At 38.0% G+C, this 25,260-nt stretch overlaps 1 protein-coding gene across 1 annotated transcript in view; it reads right to left on the bottom strand.

The window, feature by feature from the left end:
* LOC149174992 (methylthioribose-1-phosphate isomerase-like) overlaps nucleotides 1–23,668 on the bottom strand; it is a 163,423-nt gene extending 139,755 nt beyond the window's left edge. The window contains exons 1-2 of the mRNA XM_089419471.1: nucleotides 23,308–23,668; nucleotides 21,381–21,436 (exon numbers count right to left, since the gene is read on the bottom strand). Of these exons, the coding sequence (XP_089275597.1) occupies nucleotides 21,381–21,436; nucleotides 23,308–23,394 (143 nt within the window). The 5' untranslated portion in view covers nucleotides 23,395–23,668. The remainder of the gene's footprint in view (nucleotides 1–21,380; nucleotides 21,437–23,307) is intronic.
* Between the last annotated feature and the right edge of the window lie 1,592 nt (nucleotides 23,669–25,260).

Raw genomic sequence — 25,260 nt, 5'->3', positions numbered from 1 at the left:
CCACCTAAGACATATCTCAAACCATATCCAATTGTACCACACAGCTACCTCAACACATGCTTTGTTGCATGCCTCGACTCAACCATAAACTGGCCAACTTCCTTCACTAGATTCATCACCACAGTTGTTTTTCAGTCACCCTGTTAATTTTGAATTAATATTTTCTTAGCTTGAGAGAGTTACTTCATTAGCTCATAATTTATTTCATTAAACCAATAGCAATCACATTAATCAAATGATAGTAATTGATGAAAGAACATTCAACATAGCTGCAAAAGACAAGTCAAGACAAGAGAACACATGAATTGGCTCAAGCCAGGGAAAAACCCCAAGACGGGGAAAACCCTTGATCAAATCTTCTTATTATAAATATTGAATGTTCAGCAGAGAGAGTACAATATCTTAAGGTCATAATGACTATCCAATAAGAAGATCCAACCTCAAACAAGAAGGTAACAGTTCTTGCCTTTTAACACTAGAAGACTGTCATGGTCAAGTTAGGGCTTCTTACAGAATGCAAGTTGACACATTCAACTAATCCAAAACATCTCCTTTCAAGTGCGGCTTACCCTAGCATACCTGGAGCTGTCCTCACTGGTCCTTAGAGTGGATCTGGGCTAGATTCAGTCCTTGAAATTGTCACAAAAGTTACTAGCTGTCTGCGGCTTATCTTAGCAGTGAATTGACATAGGAATGATCTTCTTGAGGCCTGCGACCTTCCTGAAATAAGCATCTGAAGTTGTGGCTTATCAGTACAATAAGAACCCCATGCCAAATAGCCCTAAACTTTGTTCATTTAATCCCAGGCCTGTGGTAATCCTTCTGTTGGATCTCAGTCTGCAATGGAGGTTAAATACTGCCCAAAACACATGATATTTCAGCCCAGACTTGCTCCTGAATGCTTCGGCCTCCTGCCTAAGAAACCCGACCCTGTTGGAGAAGGTGAACCCAAAACAGAATAGCCTCTCATCTTTCTTCTAGACTGTGGCTGCCTCAGACATGAAATGGAGCTCTTGGATGTGTCTCAAATGAGGGAGACAACACTCTAATATATACAATTCATTGGGGTTGAAGGGATGTGTCTGTTGGGCTTAATGAGCTGACATATAGGAGAGGTTGACCTTGATAATTGTTTGTAAGAAAACAAAAATTCAAAATCACACTTCTACTTATCCAAATTTGATGATATTTAGGTCGATTTTGGTCCTCTCGAAAAGAGGAATTCAATGTTGCAATTATCTTTCCCAAAGGAGTTGTCCAAAGTTGAATTTGGCCCTAGTTGTCAGTTTTAACACACCTTAACTGGGTGCTCCCTCTGACATTGAAGCAGGTCTTTTTATGGCAACCTTGGCTACTCCTTTTGTCACGAAATCAAATCCATTGTTGCTTCCTCTGTTATTGAAGCATACCCAACTATTTGGCATAGTCCCCTCATAGAAGGTATACTGCTCCTCGAGACCTCCTGTCTCTAAGCATCTAGTATGACAATCTCAACCCATGACATCCTCTTGGAAGGCTACTCCTTCCACTCAGCCTAATTGTCTGCTCCCTTTGCATTAGAAGCTCTTTCGGTCATCTGGCACAGTCCTGGACGTACTAACAATCTATACAATCCTCCCCTTCGAACAACAATCACTCTTGTTGAGTCTATGCTCGAGCCCTTAGGCCATACAAGAACTTGAACATCTGGCGACTAAAGCAAAAGTATCCTCGTAGTCCACTCCCTATTTCTGGGACAACCCTCTTGCCACAAACCTCACTTTGTACTTCTCAATGTTGCCATCTGCTGCATGAATCATTGCCTTGGTAGCCTCTGCAATGGACATGTTCTTCCTTTCTGCAAACCCCATTCAAGAGGCCATGGAAAAGGAAAAATCATAACTAAGCAATCATTTTCCGATATCTAAAGCATGCAAAATAAAAGGGCAAGAGGCTGACTAAAAAATCAAAGGAGAAAACAAAAATTTTGCAGTACTTATCTCTTGATTAAAGAAGAAATTGTTGAGGGTTGTAAGGAAGCATACACTCCCTCTTGATCCTTGCCTCCTTGCAGAAATCACTGAAGTCCCCGGAAGTATACTCTCCTTCATTATTTGACGTCAAAACTTGATCTTCTTCCCTGTCAAGTTTTCTAGCTAAGCCCTGAACTCCCGGATCATGTTGAAGACCTCATCCTTGGCCTTCATGGAAAAAATCATTAATGAATGTCAAAAAAAGTATTCTTTCCGAAGTCCATAAGCAAACTCATCAAGTTTAGATTCCTTTGTCTTCTTTTGAGGTTGATGTTCATCATCATCATCAACATTGGTTGTTGATGCATGTTGTTTTTCCTTCCTTTTCTTTCAAGGACACTGTTGAATTTTCTAAGTCTATCCGTTAGAAAATTAATTTGTATTTTGTTAGTTTATTTCTTCTACTTGTAAAGTCTGAACAAGTTATTTAAATACCGAAATAAACACAATACAGTCACAACATCTAAAGATCATCAACTGAAAGAAAACAAGCACACAAGTGACATAGTTATTTTTGGACAAATGTCCCCGGAAAAACCCAATGTGGGAAAACTGGTGCAACTATTCTGAGAGTTTATATTATTATGCAGTCTTTCTGAGTACAACTGGGTGCCTAACCGGCTCACCCGACAGAGAAAAATACACGGCAGCAATACCTCTATATTCGGAAACAGATATTTAGAAAACCTGTCCCACGAAACCCTCTTTGGCACAACTAAATCTCAGCGTTGGCCCTTCTGGCCTCTGTGTCAGCCCCAGGACCCTCTGTGTCAGCCCTTTGAGGCACTGCATAGCCTCTGGGACCCTCTACGTCACTCCAGCAGCCTCTGCATGGATGATGCAGTTCCTCTAGCCTCTGTGTTGTCTCTGCTGGGCTCTACATGGCCTAAACCGGCTATTGCTCTCGCTGTCCCTGATTTTGCGCTGGTCTCTCAATATTGTCTCTGCCTCTCTGCCCAGTACTCACTACCCCTCGTTGTTGATCACTGATTCAACTTTGCTTAGCAACCCCGCTCTAGCAAAATGAATAACTGATCACTTTGGTGTGTTCTCCAACTGACCCTCAAGCCTCTTCTTATACTTTTCTCATTGGTCCTTCAACGGCTGAGATTAAATCTCTAATCAATGGCTAAGATTAGATTTGGCTTAATCCATGACTTTTGGAACTTTCTAACCCAGTTTTATATTAATACCCATTAATATTTTATTTTTCCTAAGTTTAGACTTAGGAACTCCATTAAAAATATTAATTATTTTACTATCCCCCAAACCAGGTACAATCTGTCCAAACCATTTCTGGGTCTTGGAGATCTCATGCGCTTTAGCCTCTCCACCAATTTTCATGGTTAGAGCACATCTGATGCTACCCAAAATCAACAGACACTGGGAGGCATAGTGTCCAAAATCATGAAAATTGAAGCACCTGATTTTTGATATATCATTCTTCTTCTGATCCTGAACTGGAGCGAGTCTTCTACATGTATTCTTCTTATCAAACTTTCTAAAATTTCTTCTTCCTTTTCCTTTTCTTACATGAGTTGCAAGGGCTTGAGTTTCTTCATCTTGAGGTCTTTGCAAGTTGTCCTTGGACAACAATCTGGCCTCCTCTTGGACACAATCAATCCATAGCTTATCAAACTTGGGAAGCTTTTCTCATGCACAAATTCCCTGAACAAATGGATCCCATGAGGAAGGAAATCCATTGAGAGTCACTGTAACAAGCTCTACATCATCAATGGTATCTCTAATGGCTCCAAGTTCATCTCTCAACTGAGAGATTCTCATAAGATAAGAGACAACATAATTTGATCTAGTCATCATGACACTACGAAGTTGATGCCTCAAGGTTAGTTTCCTGCTAGTGTTGTCACTTTGAAACAATCCCACCAAAGCATCATACACTTCTTTGGCAGTCTTCAACTCAACAACATGTGGAATCAAGTGATCCTTTATAGAATCTATCAAGATTCTCTTAGCCTTGGCTTCATTTTTCTTATGGTTTGCTTTCTCCTCAGTTCCCTCTGGCTCTGGAATGACTTCCTTCACATGATCCTGAAGGTCATTTTCTTCCAAGATAAGAAGTATCTTGGTCTTCCAAGATCTGAAATTAGTAGCACCATCCAACCTGTCTTCTACTCTGAGACTTGGCACCATTTTGACAAGAGATCTAAAATCCAATCAAGTTGTTGATTATTGCTCTTAGGCTTGCATCAATGGCTACTCTTTCAACTAAGCTCTAAAACCATGTTGAAACTCTATGACAAGTGCAGTAGAATACAATTTTCTGCCAGGTAATTACTTCCTAATGATTTTCAACCAGTATTTTATGCCACTGTTATCATTAAATAATTACACTTCAGAAAAAATCAACAGTAAATGTAGCGGAAATGGTAAAGATCACAAAAAGACAACCATGCACAAAAGAGAATATTTTGACCCTTCCTTGGGAAAAAAACCCAACTTTTCTTAGGAAATATCATTCTTTAGCAAGGTTTACAAATCATATATTTGTCTAGAAATATGTGCCAATATCTAAATCAAAATACCAATCAAACCTAATGAAAATAGAAGCAAGTCAATGTTGGTCAAACAAGTCAAAATAGCATCAAGTCAATGTTGGTCAAACTAGTCAAAATAACTAGAAGTCAATGTTAGTCAAATAGTCAATTCTTGCGATCAACTTATCCTGGTCAACTTCACCCCTGCAGTCAAACCCGTACGTGCAGCCCGTGGTTGGTCAAACTGTGGTCAAATCTGCACGTGTGAATACGTACAACTGCATTCAACTCTTGTTCAAACAATCTTGTCAAATCTCGGTCCAGTAGCTCGGTCAACAATAGTCAAACTTGGCCCTCCTTCACATGTGCAGTTATTCTAGAGAGATAAAAATGATATGAAGAAATAAGAAGACTTGCTCTTGCTTGATGGTCAAATGAGACGTCACATCAACTTATTTATACATGTCAAGGGGTGTGACAACCCAAGGGACACATCCCTTCACTGGCTGGCCGACTTGTCTTCCTTCTGGGCCGACTTGTCTTCTTCCTGGGTTGACTTGTGGGAATACCTCCTGATGCTACACAAAAATCAACAGAGAGCCCAAGTAGGTTCAGATTAATTTATTAATAAAGAACTGTTGATTGGGCGGAAATGTGTGTCATATCTAATTGAGACTGGTTTATTTGTGCTTCCATTGAATATTTTGTTAGGAACCTAGTTGTGTGTTTATTCAGTAAGTTTTATGCTAGGAATTAAATTCCAAGTGTTGGGTTTTGAAAACTAATAATTGGGAAGGTGGCTAACAATCCAAAGTTATGTTCCTTCAAATTCACAAGAGGTCAGTGTTCCTTGGAGGTTCAAGATGTTGTGATAGCATCTTGTGTTGTTGGGTACAACGAGACTTCCACATTTTACAAGATCAATATTTTAGCATTGCAAAACGCTATGGTGAGCCGAGATGCGAAGCTTAGTGAGATGTGAGGTCCTCTAGCTCAGAGGTATCTCCTTCCTAGATTGAAGGGAGTGAGGAGGTTGTTGTTCTAGAAGCTAATACAGAGGTCAAAGCAAAGTTGGATCCAAGGGTGCAGCCACTTTGGATTGGCATTTTGATCATGGAGGACATGTTATCGTCCGGGTGTGTTACATGTCAATTTGTCACCATAACACTTGATCAGTTTATGGGTCTTTTTACCATCCGTGAACATGTTTGAACCAGCTCCCTCAAAATTCAAACAACCCAAAATATCTTGAAGTAGATGAGGAATTTGGGGAAAATAACTGTCACACCTTGTTAAGTTCCACCTGCGCTGATTTTTCTAGAGTTTCCCGTGCATTCACTGGAATTAACTCTGAGAACAGCACAGAGTTGCACTCTGTCTACCACTATAAACCCGCGCAGGTGAATTCAAGAAAGTAAAAATAAAAAGTACATTCTAGAAACATAGTTGGTCGAATATTTCCCAACTAAAGCTTCCAGGTGATGACTATTCGAACTATAACCCTCAGATGATGCATCTTAATCCCTTTTCTCATGGAAACCTAATCCCTCAATTAAGGAGTCTCATCCTCCTCTTTTGGATCTGAAACTTCTTCCTCTTGGCCTATAAAATGACTAGAGGATAGAGGGGTTGAAGAGGTCAAAACTCAGAGAAGATAAACTTATGTTGTTAGTTTGAGATTGGAAAGCTTGTCATCTAAGGAGGAGATTGAAGGCATTTGGGAGGGACCTCACGGCATCAAGGCGAAGGTTGTAAGGCTCCTCTTAATCTTTGATTAATACAAATGAACACTTTCTCCCATTGATTTGTCTTATTGGAATGATGAATGGTTTATAATTGTTTATAATGTTTATTAAGGCAAATTCAATTCCTAATTTCCTTGATCATTAGGTTAAGTTGTTTGGATTATTATATCGCATGTGCTTTTGATCCTTTTATGGTTGATGTTTGCAGGTCTTATCAAGCATTGAGGAGCTACATCGAATCAAAAGAAGGGATCTTCATCGATCATTTCGTGAAATAGCTAAGAGGCTCATCTATTAGCTTTAATTCTTATAATTCAAACAAGTTCAACTTAGGGAAAGGGTCAGTTCAATTGTCTTGCTTGTTTCTAGTTTCCGTCAAGGATCTAGGGAGATCGCTCTTGTCCGCAAGAGGGATTTGTCTGGTGTAACAAATTGGCGACTCCACTAGGGAACGTCTCTGTTCTCGTCTTTTTCCTTAGTTTTGCTTTCTGATTCTTCTGATCCATCTCAACCTAAGTCTTTATAAATTAATGACCTTTCATATCTGTGTGGTTGATTCTTTGAATTTTTATTTTTTCTTGAGTTTTTTACCCCTACGTTGTTTTCGTTTGCTAACAGAGTGCAATTTTGCGCCAGTTACGCCTTAGCAACCGGGCACATGCACTCTGTTTTATAATGACTTGCGCGGGCCTTGAGAATTTTTGAAAAAAAAAAACTTTTGCTTCAACCTAGACCTGAGTTTGTTTTTCTGGAAGTGTCATTATCTTTGTTTAGACTGTGTTATGTCTCTTCTGAACTCATTTGAGTGCTTTGTTAATGTTTTTGAGAATTAGATCTCTTTGAAGAAATTACTTAGGGTTTTGCCTAGTTGATTTGCTAATTGATCAAAACAAGATAGGTTGTCCTTCTGTTTATGATATTCTTATTTTGTTCTATCAAATACACCAGTTAGCCTTAGTTTTTTGCTTATTTGTGGTCAAACTCATTTTGAATTGCAAATTAGGGTTTCTTGAGATCTAGTGCTTTTGTGAAGGAATTGTGGTCATTTTTGCTTGATAAAGGAAATCGTTGCTTTAAATCTTGGAAATTTCTCACAATTACACTGTTATTATCATTAAATCAAAGCATTCATAGGAAAAATGTGAACTCTCTCGATTGATTTTTGTGTTCTTGAATGTTTTGAGTGATGAAAGATAAAGACTATTTTGGCTTATTTGACATTTAGGGAAATCTGGAATTTGGTTTGTTTCCTGCATTTTCATTACATTAAAGTGAAATTGGTTGTTTTAGAAAAATTGGAAAAGTTGTGAGTTTTGCATTTCATTTCGGAAAAATCAAATAAACTCTTTCTTTCCTCTAAATAGGATTTCATCGAATTTGAAAGTTGCTATTGCATTTTTGAGTGCATTAAGATTTCGAGTCGTGTCATAACATCATAAGTTTCACCTTCATTACCTATTGAGTAAAGAACAACTTAATAATACAGCGTTAATTAAAATTCATCTAGAATTTTATATTTTTTAGGGCTCTTGCCACCTACAGTAGATTAAGTATAGGGCTTTGGAATAGGGAAGGAAGTAAACTTTCCAAAGCTACAAAAAAACAATAGAATCTTGAGTTAGGGAGAGAAAATCCAATTATTTCCATTTTGCTCTGGGAAGCTCTTCTTGTACATGAGTTAAGCACGAGATTGTGTCGAATCTGGTGAAGTGATCGTACCCACTTCATCGGCCTAGATATAGTGATTTGCACGTATTACAACAGTACCGAAAGGTACTTGGGGTCACTTGAAAGTAAACCTCCAATTGATCATGTGGAGGAGCCTTCAAGGGGATTGAGTTTGTTACTCTGTACTTGCGTGTACGTACAATCTGCGACTATCCCCCCAGGGTAAATTTGTTATATTTGGTGAACTTAGTGACTATAATCCTAGGGCTCTACCTAAGGTGACGGCAGAAGGAAGGTCTTGTTATACCTGGAACAGACGTTGACTATACTCACTTGGACTTTTTGGAGGGTAATTTGTGCTCGAGATGGTTTATAGAAAAGTTACTTGCACCAGACTGTTTCATTAAGCAGGTTGTCAAGGTAACTGGTTCCAAACGCTCATATCTATAAAGCTTTTCACTTTGATCTCTGCGACGTTGGATTTCATCACCAACTAGTAAATATTGATCTCTGTGAAAGGTTTGTTTGTATGGTTTGAATCCCTAGATTTTTAGCGTGTGTTACTTTGTTTGTTTTTACTTTTTACAAGACCTTAGGTGTGGATTGTGAATATTATTTAATTTTAATAACTAAACTTATTTGGATTGAATCTAATGGCTACCCATCCGGAAGTTACTAACCAAGGAAACCCCATTAACGAGAATCCTAGTCCTTTTCCCAATCTTGGAAATGTCGATCCTCCTTATATGGCTACATTGTCACTTCCCGGATTCACGATAGGTTTACCTATATGGTTGTTCTCAACTTCTTTAATTCCAAATACTCCAATTGTACCAACTCAATGAATTTTTCACCTCAACCAAGTTCACCATCTCAACATCACCAACCTATTGTTGACCCTTTACCTTCTTCATCCAACATGTCCTCCTCCCTTTCTTCTTCTTCGCTTGGTAAAAGCCTTGATGCTAGTAACCAGGTGACTAAGAAGAAGAAGAAGCAAGATAAGAAAGTAGTCAACCAACCAACCATGGCCATAAGTATTGGTAATGTTGAGGGAACTTCTACAATGCATCATAAGCCCAAATACCCTTGCAAGCTTTGTAAGGGTGACCACTTCCTTATCAATTGTCTTGGTATTCCTAAGGTTTTGGAAGTATGGTCAAATAATTCTCATCAACTTATTGTTGATCCATCAACCCGTGATTCTCAGATTCTGGGGAAAAAGCTTAAAGTTAGGTTTCCTTGTAGGTTATGCAAAGGGACTCATCATAGTCACCTTTGCCCTCACATGGATGAAGCCTCAAAATTGTTGGAAAAACTTATTGTTTCACAACAACAACTTCCAACTAATTACTGTAAACTTTCTCCCCATCTACCGTCAGTTGACAAAGTGATTGATCTAAATCCAAGTACAGTCAATCCCACTCTTCCATTGGAGGGTGAAACATGTATCACTCAGGTTGATGGACTATTTGTTGATCAAGTGGTTAAATCGATTCCATCTTCAGTCGATCCCACTCTCCCTTTAGAGAGTGAACTTCATACCGCTCATGTTCTTCATGTTACCTCAGATTCTTCTACACATGGGGGCATTTCATCTGTTTCTTTTGAACCCCATCCAAGTAATGAGGCTATTTATTTTGATTGGAGTAGACTGACAGAACCTCGTCTTCCTTCTTCCACCCCTTTCCAAATCATTGTGAAGGCTTATGGTAAGAATGTACGTCGCACCCATGTAGATGAAGGTGCTTCTGTCAGTAGTTTATCCTCAACCGCTTGGCAAACTTTGGGTTCCCCTCAACTCGTGCCTATTACACAGAATCTGTTAGCTTTTAACAACACTGTTAGTGAACCTTTAGGGATGCTTCCTAAGTTACCTATTATCTTGGAAGGTAAGATTGTTTGTATCGATCTTATGGTAGTCCAAGGCCCCTTAGATTTCAATTTTCTCCTTGGGCGAGACTATGTCTATGTTATTAAAGTTGTCGTATTGACACTCTTTCGCATGATGTCCTTCCCTCACAATGGAAACGTTGTGACACTGTGACAGTTGATCAGCTTTCATTCGTTGATCTTGCTTCGACTACCAGTCATCCCACACCCCTGAATGTTCCTTATATGGAAGTGGTACCTACCCCACCACAGTTAATTATGTGGTAACCTATCCCATGTTTTCAGTTACCGATGCAAGCGAGCCTCTCACTGTCTTCTCGACTTCTTTTGAGTTAGATCTCGTAAATGACATGGTCAAAAATTCAATGGGGGCATATGAATACAATTTTCTTATACCTATTGATCCCCTTGACATGTGTTCCTTCCAGGAAGTTGTTCTTCCATCTGATGAAGACTTTATGGAAGCCATGATCAAGGGTTTTCCCTTGTCATGTGTTTCTTCCATATGGAAGCCATGAACAGGGTCGCATGAGGATGGTTCTTTTACTATGTCAACCTCGTTAAAAAATGAAATAGGTCTCATGAGGATGCTTCTTTTATTGTGTCAACCTCGTTAAAAAATAAAATAGATCCTTATGAGGATGGTTCTTTTACTGTGTCAACCTCATTAAAAAATGAAACAAGTGCACGAGGATAGTTCTTTTCCTGTGTCAACCTCATTAAAAAATGAAACATGTCATTATGAGCATAGTTCCTTTTCTTGTGTCAAGCTCGTTAAAAAATGAAACAAGGTTCCATGAGGATGGTTCTTTTACTATTTCAACCTCGTTAAAAAATGAAACAATACCCATGAGCATAGTTCTTTACCTGTGTCAAGCTCGTTAAAAAATGAAACAAATCCTCCCCTATTTGAGGGGAGTCTTTAACTAGATCCCATAAATGTTAAGTCAAGTCTTTTTTATCTCATAATCGAACCTTCATTTCATCCACCTATTAGTAACTAGTAATCTACTCAAGCGAATGAAACAAAGTTTGGGGGACATATGCCCTTGCAATCATTATGCTGGGGGCATGAAAACTTATCTCAAGCATAGTTTTCTTTGTTTCAAGCTTGTGTAAAAGTGAAACCACTCTCATGCACAGTTTTATCTGTTTCAAGCTTGTATAAAAATGAAACCACCCTCAAGCACAATTTTGCTTTGTTTCAAGTTTGTGTAAAAATGAAACTTATCTTGAGTCCATTTCAGTTATTATTTTCAAGACTCGTTAAACTCATGAAAATCCCGAGCTGCTTTTGCTATCTTTTCATGCGTAAAACACATTGAAAATGCCGAGTTCTTTCTGTCTTTTCCTACTCGTTAATTAAAATGAAAGTCAGTAAGATGAGTATATTTTATCCTTTTTTGAACTCTTTAAAACTTACGAAAAGGCGAAACCATGGGGTCCTCTTTTAAGCCCTTTTCAGACTCTTTCAAAAAGAAAATATTGTCGAGTACTAGCTTGTTCGAACTCGTAAAAGTATTATTTACATAAAAAGTATATGTTGACCGAACATGGTCAATAGAGTTCTCTCTTGTATTATTTTATCCTTTTTCAGACCTGAGAGACTAAAACTTACGAAAAAGAACCTGATGGAGTCTACTTATGTTTTTCTTTTAACTCTCTAAAATTGAAAAACGTCGAGCTTTACTTTCTCCGGGCTCATTAAAATTTTACGGTAAAAGAACTGAATGAGTTTTCTTTTTGTGTCCTTTTCAAACTCTTTAAAAGAAAATGACATCGAGTTACTCCTTTACTAGACTCGTAAAAACTAAATAGTATAGGACCCATTAAGCATAACGGGACCGAACCATTCCTTCTTAGGGTTCGTTAAAAATACTTCGATGGACTCATCTGAAGGATGAGCTTACAGTCCAAGCATATGTTATCCTCCTCAAGCTTGTAAAAAATAAAGAGGTACTTTCCAGTAATGGTGGGGGGAAATTGGGAAAAGGTGTCCATTTTACATTATCATTTCTAAAGGTAGCATGTCGCTCTTGAACACGACACTTCGTCACACTCATGTCCGGGTTGGGAAATCCATTTGTCTTACAATTAATCGAACCTCATTTGAAATTCTTCATGGTTTTTGGTATTATCGTTAAGTCAAATGTTGCCAAGTCAATTGTCGTGTCGTTATGTGTTCAAGAGAAGTTCAACCTCAGTTTAAAATCCCTTTGCAAATTCTAGCCTTCAATCACGTCAGCCATCCTTGAGTCAGTCCTTGCAAACTATTTTCAAAACTTGACATTATGTTTCGTGTCGTAGGCTTTCCTACGACGAGTCGCTTCCTATCGACTTCAGCTCATTATCTAGGAAGTTAATCTAGAAACCTTCAATACCTTGGGACCTGCATGCCTTAATGGCAGGTTTATCGCTTTCGATGGCCTTCGATCGAACGATTCTATGAGTGTTCGACTTCAGATCACCTATTCGCACTTCATAAATTGTACTGGAAATACCTTGAGAACCATTTTCATTATTGGTGGTTTCTCTCGCACTTGTTAATAGTTCGCATCATTGACCGGTAAACAAGTGGTTTCTGCTATGTTCGACTTCGAAACATTCACTCACATGGTTGGATACGTACTATGGATCGGGAGATGGAGATCAAGACCCTGAATCTAGTTTCATCAATCCAGGTTGCGAAGAGATTTTATATTCATGATTATGTAGACCTATTTATGACAGATGGTTGTGTCCATGTTGTGTCTACTATCTATATGATTTTGGTTTTTCCATGCTTGTTCATTGAGTTCGCTTTACTCTGAGTATGGGAATGCCTACCTCAAAGATGATTTTTGATACATATTTGCATTGTAATCCTTGAATGTTCCCTGAATTTTCTGACCATTGCCTCTGATCCGATCCTTGGAATGATAAAGTGCTTCAATCTTTTAAACTTATTTTATAGACTTCGCACTTTAGGGGGCAATCTGTTACATGTCAATTTGTCGCCATGACACTTGATCAGTTTATGGGTCTTTTTACCATCCGTGAACATGTTTGAACCAGCTCCCTCAGAAGTCAAACAACCCAAAATATCTTGAAGTAGATGAGGAATTTGGGGAAAATAGTTGTCACACCTTGTTAAGTTCCACCTGCACTGATTTTTCTAGAGTTTCTCGCGCATTCGCTAGAATTAACTCTGAGAACAACGCAGAGTTGCGCTCTGTCTGCCACTATAAACCCACGCAAGTGAATTCAAGAAAGTAAAAATAAAAAGTACATTCTAGAAACATAGTTGGTCGAATATTTCCCACCTAAAAGATTCCAAGTGATAACTATTCGAACTATAACCCTCAGATAATGCATCTTAATCCCTTTTCTCATGGAAACCTAATCCCTCAATTAAGGAGTCTCATCCTCCTCTTTTGGATCTGAAACTTCTTCCTCTTGGCCTATAAAATGACTAGAGGATAGAGGGGTTGAGGAGGTCAGAACTCAGAGAATATAAACTTATGTTGTTAGTTTGAGATTGGAAAGCTTGTCATCTAAGGAGGAGATTGAAGGCATTTGGGAGGGACCTCACGGCATCAAGGTGAAGGTTGTAAGGCTCCTCTTAATCTTTGATCAATACAAATGAACACTTTCTCCCATTGATTTGTCTTATTGGAATGATGAATAGATTATAATTATTTATAATGTTTATTAAGGCAAATTCAATTCCTAATTTCCTTGATCATTAGGTTAAGTTGTTTGGATTATTATATTGCATGTGCTTTTGATCCTTTTATGGTCGATGTTTGCAGGTCTTATCAAGCATTGAAGAGCTGCATCGAATCACAAGAAGGGATCTTCATCGAGCATTTCGTGAAATAGGTAAGAGGCTCATCCATTAGCTTTAATTCTTATAATTCAAACAAGTTCAACTTAGGGAAAGGGTCAGTTCAATTGTCTTGCTTGTTTCTAGTTTCCGTCAAGGATCTAGGGAGATCGCTCTTGTCCGCAAGAGGGATTTGTCCGGTGTAACAGGGTGCTTGCCAGGATAGGCAATCGACCCCATGTGCATACAAAGAAGAAGTCATCAAATCAAGATAAGTATCAATGCTATAGTGCTCTTCATAATTTTTAAACTATGAGCATGATTTATGATAATTTGGAGTATTGAGCTAATCTGATAATATGTTCTAGTTTATGATCACTTGATTTATGCTCTAACCTGTGGTTGTTGTAGGAATTCTGGAAAATTCCAAGTTCACTACAAGGATAGATGGCTAAATTTATGAAGTGATATATTTATTGAGTGGCTGGGAAAACCACTGTGTATGTAAGAGATGTTATAAAAGCTGAAATAAGCTATACATATAAAGCTCCCTATCAGTTGTGTCCAGTCATTAAAATTTTCACTTTTATATTGTATATGACCATTGAACACTGAGGACGGTGTTCCCCTAAGGGGGAGAGGTTTGTGACAATCCCGATTACCCTTTTTCCGTTTTAATTTAGAATAAATAAATTAAATTTGGGCTAAGTGAAAGGGACAACTGATTTCAGCGCTGAGGTGGACATGCTGCCTGGGACAGATGGCAAGCAAGGGGAAAAAAGGCCAAATGGCATGGGCATCATTGCCCTGCAAGACTGACTAGTGATGACTAGGCCAATCAACTACCTCAAAAATCAGTGGGCAAAAGGACACCTGGAGATAATTTTTAGGGAGTCTTATTACAATGGTGTGAATATGTCATGATTAAATTCATAATTGAGGTTACTTATGTGAATATTGCAAACATAGTCAAATTCACAATTATAATTATGTAGGTGAGTAGCATTAATATGTGACACATACACCTATGAAGTATTATAAATATGTTTACAAACATATATGTGTAGCATGAATGTTATTAATGTGTAAATGAAACAAAAATCATTTAAGTGACGGTTTGAGGCAAGACTCTAACTAACTGCAAGGAGCCTAACTAATTGGAAACTGAAACCAAGCAGTAGAATAGGAAAGGGAGGGCACTCAAAGTGCAGTGTCAGGGGTGGACAAGAGCGAAAGGAATTTGGTCATGTGCACCATACAGTAATGAGGACAAGGCAGACTTGCTGAGGACATAGATCAACGATCTTCTCCTGGTGATTTTTTGCAACCAAGCTCATTCTTTGTGCAATGTTTTGAAGTTATCTTTCATGGCTTGTACATTAAGTGGCAGTAGAATTGTGGCTTCCTTGTTCTAATTGAATAAGCTCACTGTATAAATGAGATTAGCATGAAAACCTGAAGCTTGAATTAAGATAGGATGGAGGTTCACACCTCTGGAATCCCTAGACTAGCCTGTGGCTGGTGGGTGGGGGTGTCTTTCTCTAGAAACCCTGAACTAGCCTGTAAATGAATGCTCTTTAGGCCAGAATGGTGGAGGTGTGCTAGACCTATGGACTCCCTGCTATTTACTGGCTGTGTGATCACTAGGACTATTAAGCTCGGGGGAGACAACTGCTTGAAGACACTACTGGCAGCCTGTCTGTGGTTGGGAGGAAAGCTAAAGGCTCTGTCCCAGTACCCAATACTTGGAATCTATAGTAAAATTTTACAGAAATGCTAGTGCGTAAATAAACCAGGACTGATACATTCAATATATCTTGATGTGTAGCACTAAGCATGTGAAGACCTGACTGCAGAACTAACTATATACTCTGGTTATTATACTTGAATGTTATCTGAAGTAACTAATTTGAATACAATGAACAAATCTTGAATCACGGTATCGCCTCTCTGACAGACATACATGAGGTAAATTTGTTTTCTATAAGAATTGGTTTCATTAGACCTCGTTATAGTAATTATTAACCAAATTGTTGAGTTCGATTTTGGAGGATCATGTTGGGGTTTTGGCAATTGTTCTACGCCTACATTTCCATAATCATGAGATCTGTTGTTTAAGCCTGTTCCTTGTAAGAAATATGACCAAGGTCACTTTACGATGCCCTGTAAACAGGCCCAGAAATTAGGTTCGATTACTTGTTGAGAGGTAGTGTTACCCGTTTGAGGAACAACATTTCTTGTTTTACAAACAGCGTTTATGAGTACACTTACTTGTTTGAGAATTAATGTTACCTGTTTTGAGAATAGTGTTTATAAATACAATGACCTGTTTGAGAAGAGTGTTTGTCAAATATGTCTCTTATTCACTTTGGCATACCACTCCATCGAACCTGGCTATGGAAAAATGATATGAACAGGGGAAAATTGGAATTGCCCTGGTAATTCTTGCTATGTATTCACTGTGATTATTTCCACATAAATGATTACTGAAGTTTGAAGTTTTATTGGATCGGGCTATGGGAAAGGTCTGAATAGCTAAATCTAGTATTGCCATCAACAATCACAATTCTTTGTATCTCTTGACTGTGACTATTCTTGTAGCTAGACTCTGTTCTTGAATGAGAGTATGATCATACACATCATATACAAAGCTGTAGCAATATGAAGACCGATGAGTTGCAAATAGTTTGTAGCTAAACTCAGAGATATGCCAAGCCACTTTTCTGCAATTTACTCAAAGGTACTTAATCCTTCTTTTTATGAACCTTATATGGGCAGTATTGTCTACAGGAGGAAACCAGTAATGTGTTCCTCATCCTTGTTCGCTAGAATAAACACAGTAACTTTTATATCTGACCCAACTAAGGTTTTGTTTTCTACTATGGTTTGGGCATGTTGAAGAATCTAGAGCAAACAAAATCAAAGTGATTCTTCTTAACATGATAACAATTTGTGAAGTATTTTTACATTTTATCTTAGCTTGATCTTCTTTGCATTATTAGTGTGTGTGTTTACTTCATCAAACTGCTACCAAAAACAAAAGAGACAGGAACAAAAAGTATTTGGTTTTCTGCCAGGGCCAAACCCTCTCCCTCTTGGAGAGGAAAAACCCGCACAAAATTCTTCTTATAGAGATTCCAATTGACAAATACCAAGACCATGACCCTTGACACATTCTGCCTCTCCAAGACCAAGACATCAATCCTCTGCTCTGTCACTGCTGAGATCATCCTCATTGCTGCACCATTTCACTACAACATCACTGAGATTTTCATTACTGCTTCTTCATCATGTCACTGAGATCTCTTAACTTCATTGAGATCTTCATCATGATGACTGTTGCACCATGTCTCCATCTGCATTTGGATCATCATTGTATCCTTTGATAAGATCATCATCATGTTGAGTGTGTTCTATGATAAATATGCTGAGACTGAGATTGCAATTATAGGATCATTGTGATCTCTCTTAAGCCGAGACAGTGAGACTTGAGATTATGCAAAGACAGTAAGGGTTCTGAGGTTCTTTCCATCACATACATACATTGACTGCTATGAGGTAGGTCTACCGAGATTGCAATACTGAGATCCTAACCTTCCAGTTAGGCCGAGACTGTAATGGTTACTGCTTCTCATTATGCCGAGAGTGTTACCCTCTTTCACTGTCATTACTGCTTCTTCTCATGATTCCGAGACTGATCATCTTTGTCACTGTTGTTACTGAAGCTCTTCATTATGCCAAGACTATGCCTCTGTGGTACTATCCGAAAGAGCAGAGACATCTAGGATTAGCGAAGTTCTGAGACCATTTTTATGCCGATACTGTCTCATCCATAAGTGACAGCGTTCTGGAATGAATTCCGAGATGGTATGCTGTTGAAGGATCATCGAGATACTTATACGCATGTCTAGACTGCTAGGAGACTGAATACTCTTCACTGTAATGCCGAGACTGTTCCTCTGTTTACCCATGTGAAGATTACAGTGATACCATTCCATGCGAAGTCCTGATCTACTGTCTTCCTGTAATGCAAGGTCTCCTTCCTGCTCCTTCTATCCACCCGAGACCTAGTCCGCTTGCACCTTATACGCATCCGAGGTGCAGTCAGACCCTTAAACACTTGCCCTAATGCAATGCGGATCTGCTCCTTCTATACGAAATCTCAGAGAGAAATGTGAGTTCTTCTTGTGCCATTTGCGCTGACCATTTGTGCTCCTATTTTGAGCCAACTGGAACTTGTGAACCGACATGTCTTTTATCCAAGCCGACATGACAGCCATTTATATATTTAATTCAATATTGAAGCCGACTTGATGAATTTCGTATCAATTTGCTTGCAGACTTCTTGAGCTTGCCAATGGAGGATTGTTCCTGGTCTTGGAGGGCTGCTTTGACATGAATACATTTTACATAGGCCCTTAAAGAGCTCAATCATACATGACTTGACTCTTTGACTTTATTAATAAATCCTAAAGATATCGAGAAGAAGTCTTTTACCTAATGACACTTCTTTCTCATGAAACCCATGTAACAAGGCATACAAAAATAATTTATTCTTTTTTATTACATCATTTACAGAGATCATGTCATTATGAAGACCGAACCTAGTTACACTTTCTTCAACAGGGCATAGAAAAAGAGCGTAGGCACTTGCAGTGACATAAGATATTCTTGTTATGTTATTTTATCTAATCACAACTTCATCTATAAGAGATAGCCATCTGTTGCATGGAGAAAAGGAAACACCGGATGTACATTAAACCTGTCTAGTGTCCATCTTACAGTTATTTACAGACCTGAAAATTACTATGGCTGTTGACCTGTAGATAGACTAAGTTGCATAGCTCGAGAAGGTGTTACATGACAAAAAAGGGTCACGGTGTTAAACTGCTAATACAGTTGTGCATATTTATTCTAGTGAAACCTCAATAAAACTCTGTGGGATCTTAAATTACAAATATGTTTGTCTGTTTCATCCAGAGAATGCAAAATAGCCATTTTGGTTAATCAAGCATGTCATAGACCCATTTTATGTTTGTGTTGAAAATTTCCAAGCAAGTATGGGTACTAGTGAATGCCGGCTATTGGGCACCTCACATAAGTTGAAGGTGGACCCATGGTATGCTACGTGTAAACTATCATCACCGCATCTAGGGAGCTAGGTCTAGCTTATAACCAACCTGGGTATGTTACAGTGGACGAGGTGATATCAAGGGTGGACATGGCCTCACCTTCTATTCCAGCATGTAAGAAGTTGAGATGGCTTACCCAAACATTACAATATGCAAAAGTGCATGTAAGAGCACCCATATCTTCAATAATGACATGCAAAACTGCTCAGATATATGCTATTGCATTGGTTTCTTTCATTTGTGAGTCTTCCAGTTTCCTTGGGGAGGTGAGATGTGATATCTTGATGGAGGATGATGTTTGGATTGTTTCCAAGACAGCAACATGTTCAAATTCGTGGATGGCAGGTTTGGTTGAGTTGTAGAGGGAATAGACTAGAATTGGTGAAAACACTTTCATTGTAAAAATAGAATGTTAGCTTTCAATGATACTCTGAAAGTGTTTACACCATACTCAGGGGTGCTTCAAGTGATGTGTAGTGCATGGTGTATGAATGACCCTTGCTTGTTCCATGAGGGATAAACACATTGGAGTCAACTTACTCAATGATGGTTAGACCTTGTCCTATTGCTTGTGTGGCATTCTTCCTTGGAGCATTGGAATATATGGAAATTGGTGACATTCTTCATAATGGCCACATGGAGGTAAGTTGTTTGTTTAATAGGACTACTTGCTTTGGAGGAGAAGCATTTAGCATCATGGAGTAGGGCATTAAGTCTTAGAGGGCATGGGCACAATTGGATGCTTGCATGGAAGCATGTACTTGACTCAAGGACGTTTGGGATGAGGAACTGATCATGTAGGTGGGGAGGATTCAAAGAAGCACATGGCATAGGAGGAGCATTGAAGCATTAGGAGGCCTTTGGAAGGAAAGTGTTGGATACATCCCCCATGGAGCACTCATGATTTGGAACCTTGCTTTTTGGAAGTCTTCACCTTGGAGCCTTGATTGTTGAACGTCTTCACCTTGGAGCTTGACATGTGTCACTTGGAGTGTGAATGCTCCATCTATGGACCTACTTGTGTAGAATTAGGTTGCTTGTAGTGGACTAAGTCCACTTTATATTTTTGCCCTCCCTTACCTCTCATATAAATAGAGAAAGAAAAGAATCCTTTCATACATCAATTTATTCAGCATATACTTTAGAGATGTGAAGAGTGAAATCCACTATGACTCTCTCTCTCTTTGTACACTTAATTGTATTATCTCTCTTTGTCTTGGAGCACTGTGTTCTTGGAGGATGTTCAAGGGAAATTTATGGTTAGAGTTTTACCCTAAGGAGGCAAAGAAGCTAGGATCCTTGGTGGAGTGGCCAGTTTTGATTAAGAGTGATTTCTAACCAGGAGGAGATCAGATGGTGGCAAGGACTCTTGTGGTTTCCCTAGATAAGATTTGGAGAGCTTGACTTATATTAGCTTTATGATAAAGCAATGTACTTTACTTCATTTCTTATATATATGGAGTTTCCAGCTGTTTGAACATTGTACTTGCACATTTGATTTTCAGTGTTTGTTATCTTCTTGATTGGGTGAATTTCAGCTCTTATTGTTCATGTGGATTTGACCTATTATATTGCTGAAATTGTTAAGTGATTTAACACACACCTTGAAGATAAATGAGCAGATTTTCTGCACAAAAAAATTATGTCATAAAGTTTTTTCAGATCTATTATATGATTAGAAAAGTGTGCCTTCAGGGTTGTATCTTGTTGGCATTGACATACACTTGTATGTTATTTATTCTCATGGGCTGCCACTGGCAAGTGATTTGCGCTGAAGAAAAGGGAAGTATTTGCTGCTGTAATCGAATACTTCAAATCAGCCCCAAGGCTAAAAGTTCACAAGGATTAGATCCAGGAAACCTCAAGTAAATGAAGTGAAATTTCAGATTTGCATTAATTGCTCTAAATTCGAAATTTCCACACTCAAGCTGCTATTCACCATGAAGGGTTCACTGTGCAATTCTGTGGGCTACCAGGCCACAACCCATAACAGAGAAGCAGCTGTAAACCCATCACAAATGTTATGAATTGTATGTAAATTACATTCGTTAAATTTTCATGAAATAATAGTATGAAGCAGTTCAGTTGACAAAAATGAAAACAACAAAATTTACTGAATAAACTAAAAACCGTGTTTTGAGAAAATACTTCTTTTATTACCAGAAAAACTATGTAGATAGGAAAGAGATGTAAAAGAAAGATATGCAAAATCAGGAAGGTGTCTTGCTCAGCACCAGAAGGGATGAGGTGAGATCCAAATAGGTGAGTACATCAATTTTTTTTGCATTTTGGCTGGTAACTGGGAGTCCAAATAAAACAACCTAATGCCATTTATAAATTGATCTTGTTTTTAGCTCAGTTTCAGCTTGACACATTAGAAATTAATTTTGAAATAAAGCCTCCAAACATCTTGAGATGTATCTGATATCGGTTTTCACACTTTCTTCCTTTCGTCATTTGGTCTGCTGCTATATTTATGAAAATGTGTCTCCATTATTTATTGATTTTAGGTTTTGAACATCAACACTCCAGGATATGAGATGAAAAAAGGAAATAAAAAGAAACTAGAAATGCGAAACTAGAAATGCCAAGAAATGAATTTCAAGAGGAACATAACAAAAGCTCACCATCCTGCTGTAGAATCTTGAATGTCGATATAAACAGAATCATGGGGTAGCTTTCTCTGTGAAAAAATAAGGAAAAGGAAAACAGACATGAGTTAGGAACCAAAAGAAACAATAAACATTTATGACTTATCCAGATAAATAAATCATCAAACAATTGCCATGCCTAAGATGAGGGGTTAGCCATTATTTTCAAAAGTTTATTTCAACGGACCTGACTCTTCCCCAACAAGATTTCTATAAAGGAAGCCCTAAGTATGGCCACAGTTTGTTTTCAAGCTAGAGATTCTATGTCTGCCTTTAAAAAGCACTTGGTACCACTTACCCAGTTTTCCTCCTAGACAAAGTTCACAAAGTCAACCTTGATCATTGGTCTGTAATAGAAAGGAAGACCTTATAGACCAACATGCTATCTTACACTATGCTAAGAGAGTCCCTTAAAGGAGAGCTAGTAACACCTAATTAAAGTTTCCATTGCCAATTAAGTATTTATACTAGCAAGAAGAATCACATGAAGTGAAAGCCAAGAGAGCAATGTTGTTGAGCCCTGAAGTGATTTCGAAACAAGTCAGAAATTAACTGATCCTATGATTAGACAAGTAGCACTAGAGAGAGGTTCATTCCAAAAATTTGCATAAGTTTTAGCACACGGAGGATTTGGTCATTACATCGGAGGTGCAAAGTTGTGCACGATCATCAATACGAAATGTACATTGTAATGTTCAGCATTGGCACTCATAAGTGGTAACTTGGCACTATGTCATGAATGTGGTAATATCTTAGTCGTGGAATGCCCATTCTACAACTTGATTGTGCTCTTCCAAAGTTCACTTACGATTAGACTTTGTCGTGCTACCTTGGTGTGCACTTTTGATCACAATACCCCACAACCCAATTAACGCAAGCATGCTAACTTGGATGGACAATTTAGCAAGAAATTACATGAGGGAGCCCAACGGCCAGAGTGGACTGTCTTCCTCTCTATGTCTCTTCATCCTCCTGAGTTTTTGTACACTAATATAATTTAGGATATGAACAGATGAGAAACAAGTACTTTCGCATAAGCTTAGTAGATTATTTGTATGCCTGCTTTAGTAGATTATTCACTGACCAAGTCAGTCAATGAATCTGACTCGCGAGTCCGCCTAGCCAAGCACCAAGTCTGTTTGAGTTAACTCCGAATCTTGCCTAGTAGATTTCTTTAATTAAAGGTATTTTTTATTTGCTTTATTTATCAAATCAACTCCAGAATATTGGGCAGTCCCGATGCAACTCTTGACTCTACAGAGTTCGAGTGCACCCAACCAAGCCAAGTCCATTATCTAAAGCTTAACCAAAACGCACTTCTTGCTGGCCATCCTCGGTGGAACCTAGCAATAGAATCAATTCAGAGACTCCGAAAGCCTCTTAGGACATGGTAGAACCATATCCACAAGCATGATCAGCATGGAACTATGGGCTAAACCATGATTTTCACTGTAATCGGACATGGTGGAATCATATCCAAAAGCATGATCAGCGTGGAGCTATAGGCAAAACCAAATTTTTCACTGTGATCATGCCGAATCCATCGCCCAAAGGGCTGAATTTTAGCTAACCTTATTTCCACGCCTGTTTGATAACTTTGCAACAGAGCCAGTCAACACTGCGAACCTTACCCTTTTCAAAATCACTGTATTCGTATCTCCTGCTTAATAAACCTATTTTCCTTAAACTTTACTGAAGGTTTTTGGTGCGAGAAATTGCTAAATTGAAATAGATTCAACATTCTTGGTGCCACGAAGTTATATACGAGGAAAAAAAATATGAGATAATCTATCCTACACAATATTCCTTTTTTCTTTTCTGCACTATAATCCAAATTTAGTAGAACAGAGTACCAGCTGAAACCTGAAATGTAGCATTAATAAAGAAACCCATGCATTTAAACCTGGTCTAGAAGCTGCAAGCGCCCCCTCGAATATCGAATTGACTGCAAAGTACTATCCTCCGCGTTTTGCTTCAATTCAGCAGCCATTTCGCAGATCTTTAGCGGGGTTTGAGGCTGTTGGAGGATTATTTCTTTAGACTTAGATGCTGTGATCCAAATGTCTGACTGAAAATATTTTAATTGCGGTAAGGCCTCGTTTAAACAAATGATCGATGAAGTTACAGGAACAAGTAGATAAGATCAGGTTGTCTCTTTGCGAGAGATTGGAACAAAAAAAATGCGAATATACAGTGTTTGCAGACTCATCGAAAACGATTCCCATGTTATGTTTGCAGACTCATCGAAAACGATTCCCATGTTATGTTTGCAGATGGAATATATATATGAACCGTATATATTTCCATCAATGTAATATTAATTATAAATGGTTAATGTTGCATAGAATGGAATATATATCGACGAATTATTTTTATTACATTATAATCACAACATAATTACATTAAGTATAGAGAGTGTTTATTATATTGAGAAATTGGCTATTGAGAAAATATCACAACTACTCATCAAACTAATTCTAATTATTTGCTAAAGTAAGTGTTATTTCCAAGTTCCCTCTAACGCTTACATTATTACATCAGTCACAAATTACATATAAATTACATCAGTCTAATATGGCCTTCATCAGCAATTATGTTCACTTTGGAATCTCGCAAACATTGTTTTTTTTCACCACCACATGAGCTACCACTTGATCTCCATTTGAAACATACCTGCCTCTGACCATCGTTGATGAACTTTGCAGAATTGACATTTCTTGACTAGCCCGAAGAATAGCCCAAATATTGAATATCTCTATGGACAAGTTTTCATCCTAATAGTATGCACCAAAATACACACTTCTAGTTATATAGGTAACCTGTCTAAGTACAAAGCTTATCCAACATTCAATTATGCAACTAACGTTTCTTCAAACACACATACATACATTGATAACATCCAACTAATGCTCTAACTTCTAGTTGTTTTAGAAAAACATGAGGCTCTGTATAACTTCATTATCGTTGTCACAATCTAATAAGTCCTCAAAGTTGGCCTCTGGCAAGTCTTCAATGGTAGTTATGTTGGCCGATTCCTTTAATTTTCCATTTAAGAGATCTTTGGCACGAGTTTTACAATTGAATGTTGTGTGTCCATGTTTTCGACATTAAAAATATTCCACTGAATTTTTGCTTTTATTGACTCTGCTCTTTAAGAATAATGTCATCTCATCATATGTGTGTTGTCCTCTATGTTTCTTGATTTCATCATCTTATCTTCTGGTAAGAGTGTTGCAATAATTTCATCTAATGATTGAGAGGAAAATTGACTTAAGGTGAAAATAGCATTATCATAATTTGAAGATAAGTTATTTAACAAAATAGCCTTAGCATCTTCTTCTTCTATTTTTACCTCAATTTCCTCCAGTTGCCTTATGAGTGATTTTAGATCATGTGTGTAGACAATGATACCCCATTATGCATTTTGAGTTTGAATAACTGCAATTTCAAAGAGAATTTTTCATTCACGGTCTTTTCCCCAAATATCTTGCTTAAGTGTTCCCATATTTGTGAAGAGGACTTTCCTAAGTCTATAAGGTGAAGTTGTGAATCTGACAAAGATAATCCTATAATAGACTTAGCTCTTTCTTCCCTTTTCTTCCATTCAGCTAATTATTTTGGATCTTGGGGTGTTGGTTCTAGTCCTTTTACTAAGCCCCATAAGTTTTTATGCATCAAATTCATTTGGACTTTCACCTTCCAAGTAAAGAAGTTTGACCTATTGAATTTTTCAACAACTATTTGCTCCATATTTAAAATAAACAATTACTATGTAATTGTATTGTTACCTCATAAGTTGGCTTTATAGCTTACGAACAGATCAAAAAATGCATCTTTAAGTTTGATGACACCGCAA

The sequence above is a fragment of the Pinus tabuliformis genome, chromosome 4_1 (assembly GCF_031772625.1).
Source record: "Pinus tabuliformis cultivar Carrire ecotype Pingquan chromosome 4_1, CPIR1, whole genome shotgun sequence".
Taxonomy (NCBI): domain Eukaryota; kingdom Viridiplantae; phylum Streptophyta; class Pinopsida; order Pinales; family Pinaceae; genus Pinus; species Pinus tabuliformis.
The sequence above is the reverse complement of the archived record's forward strand: the minus strand, read 5'-3'. Positions and strand labels throughout refer to the sequence as shown.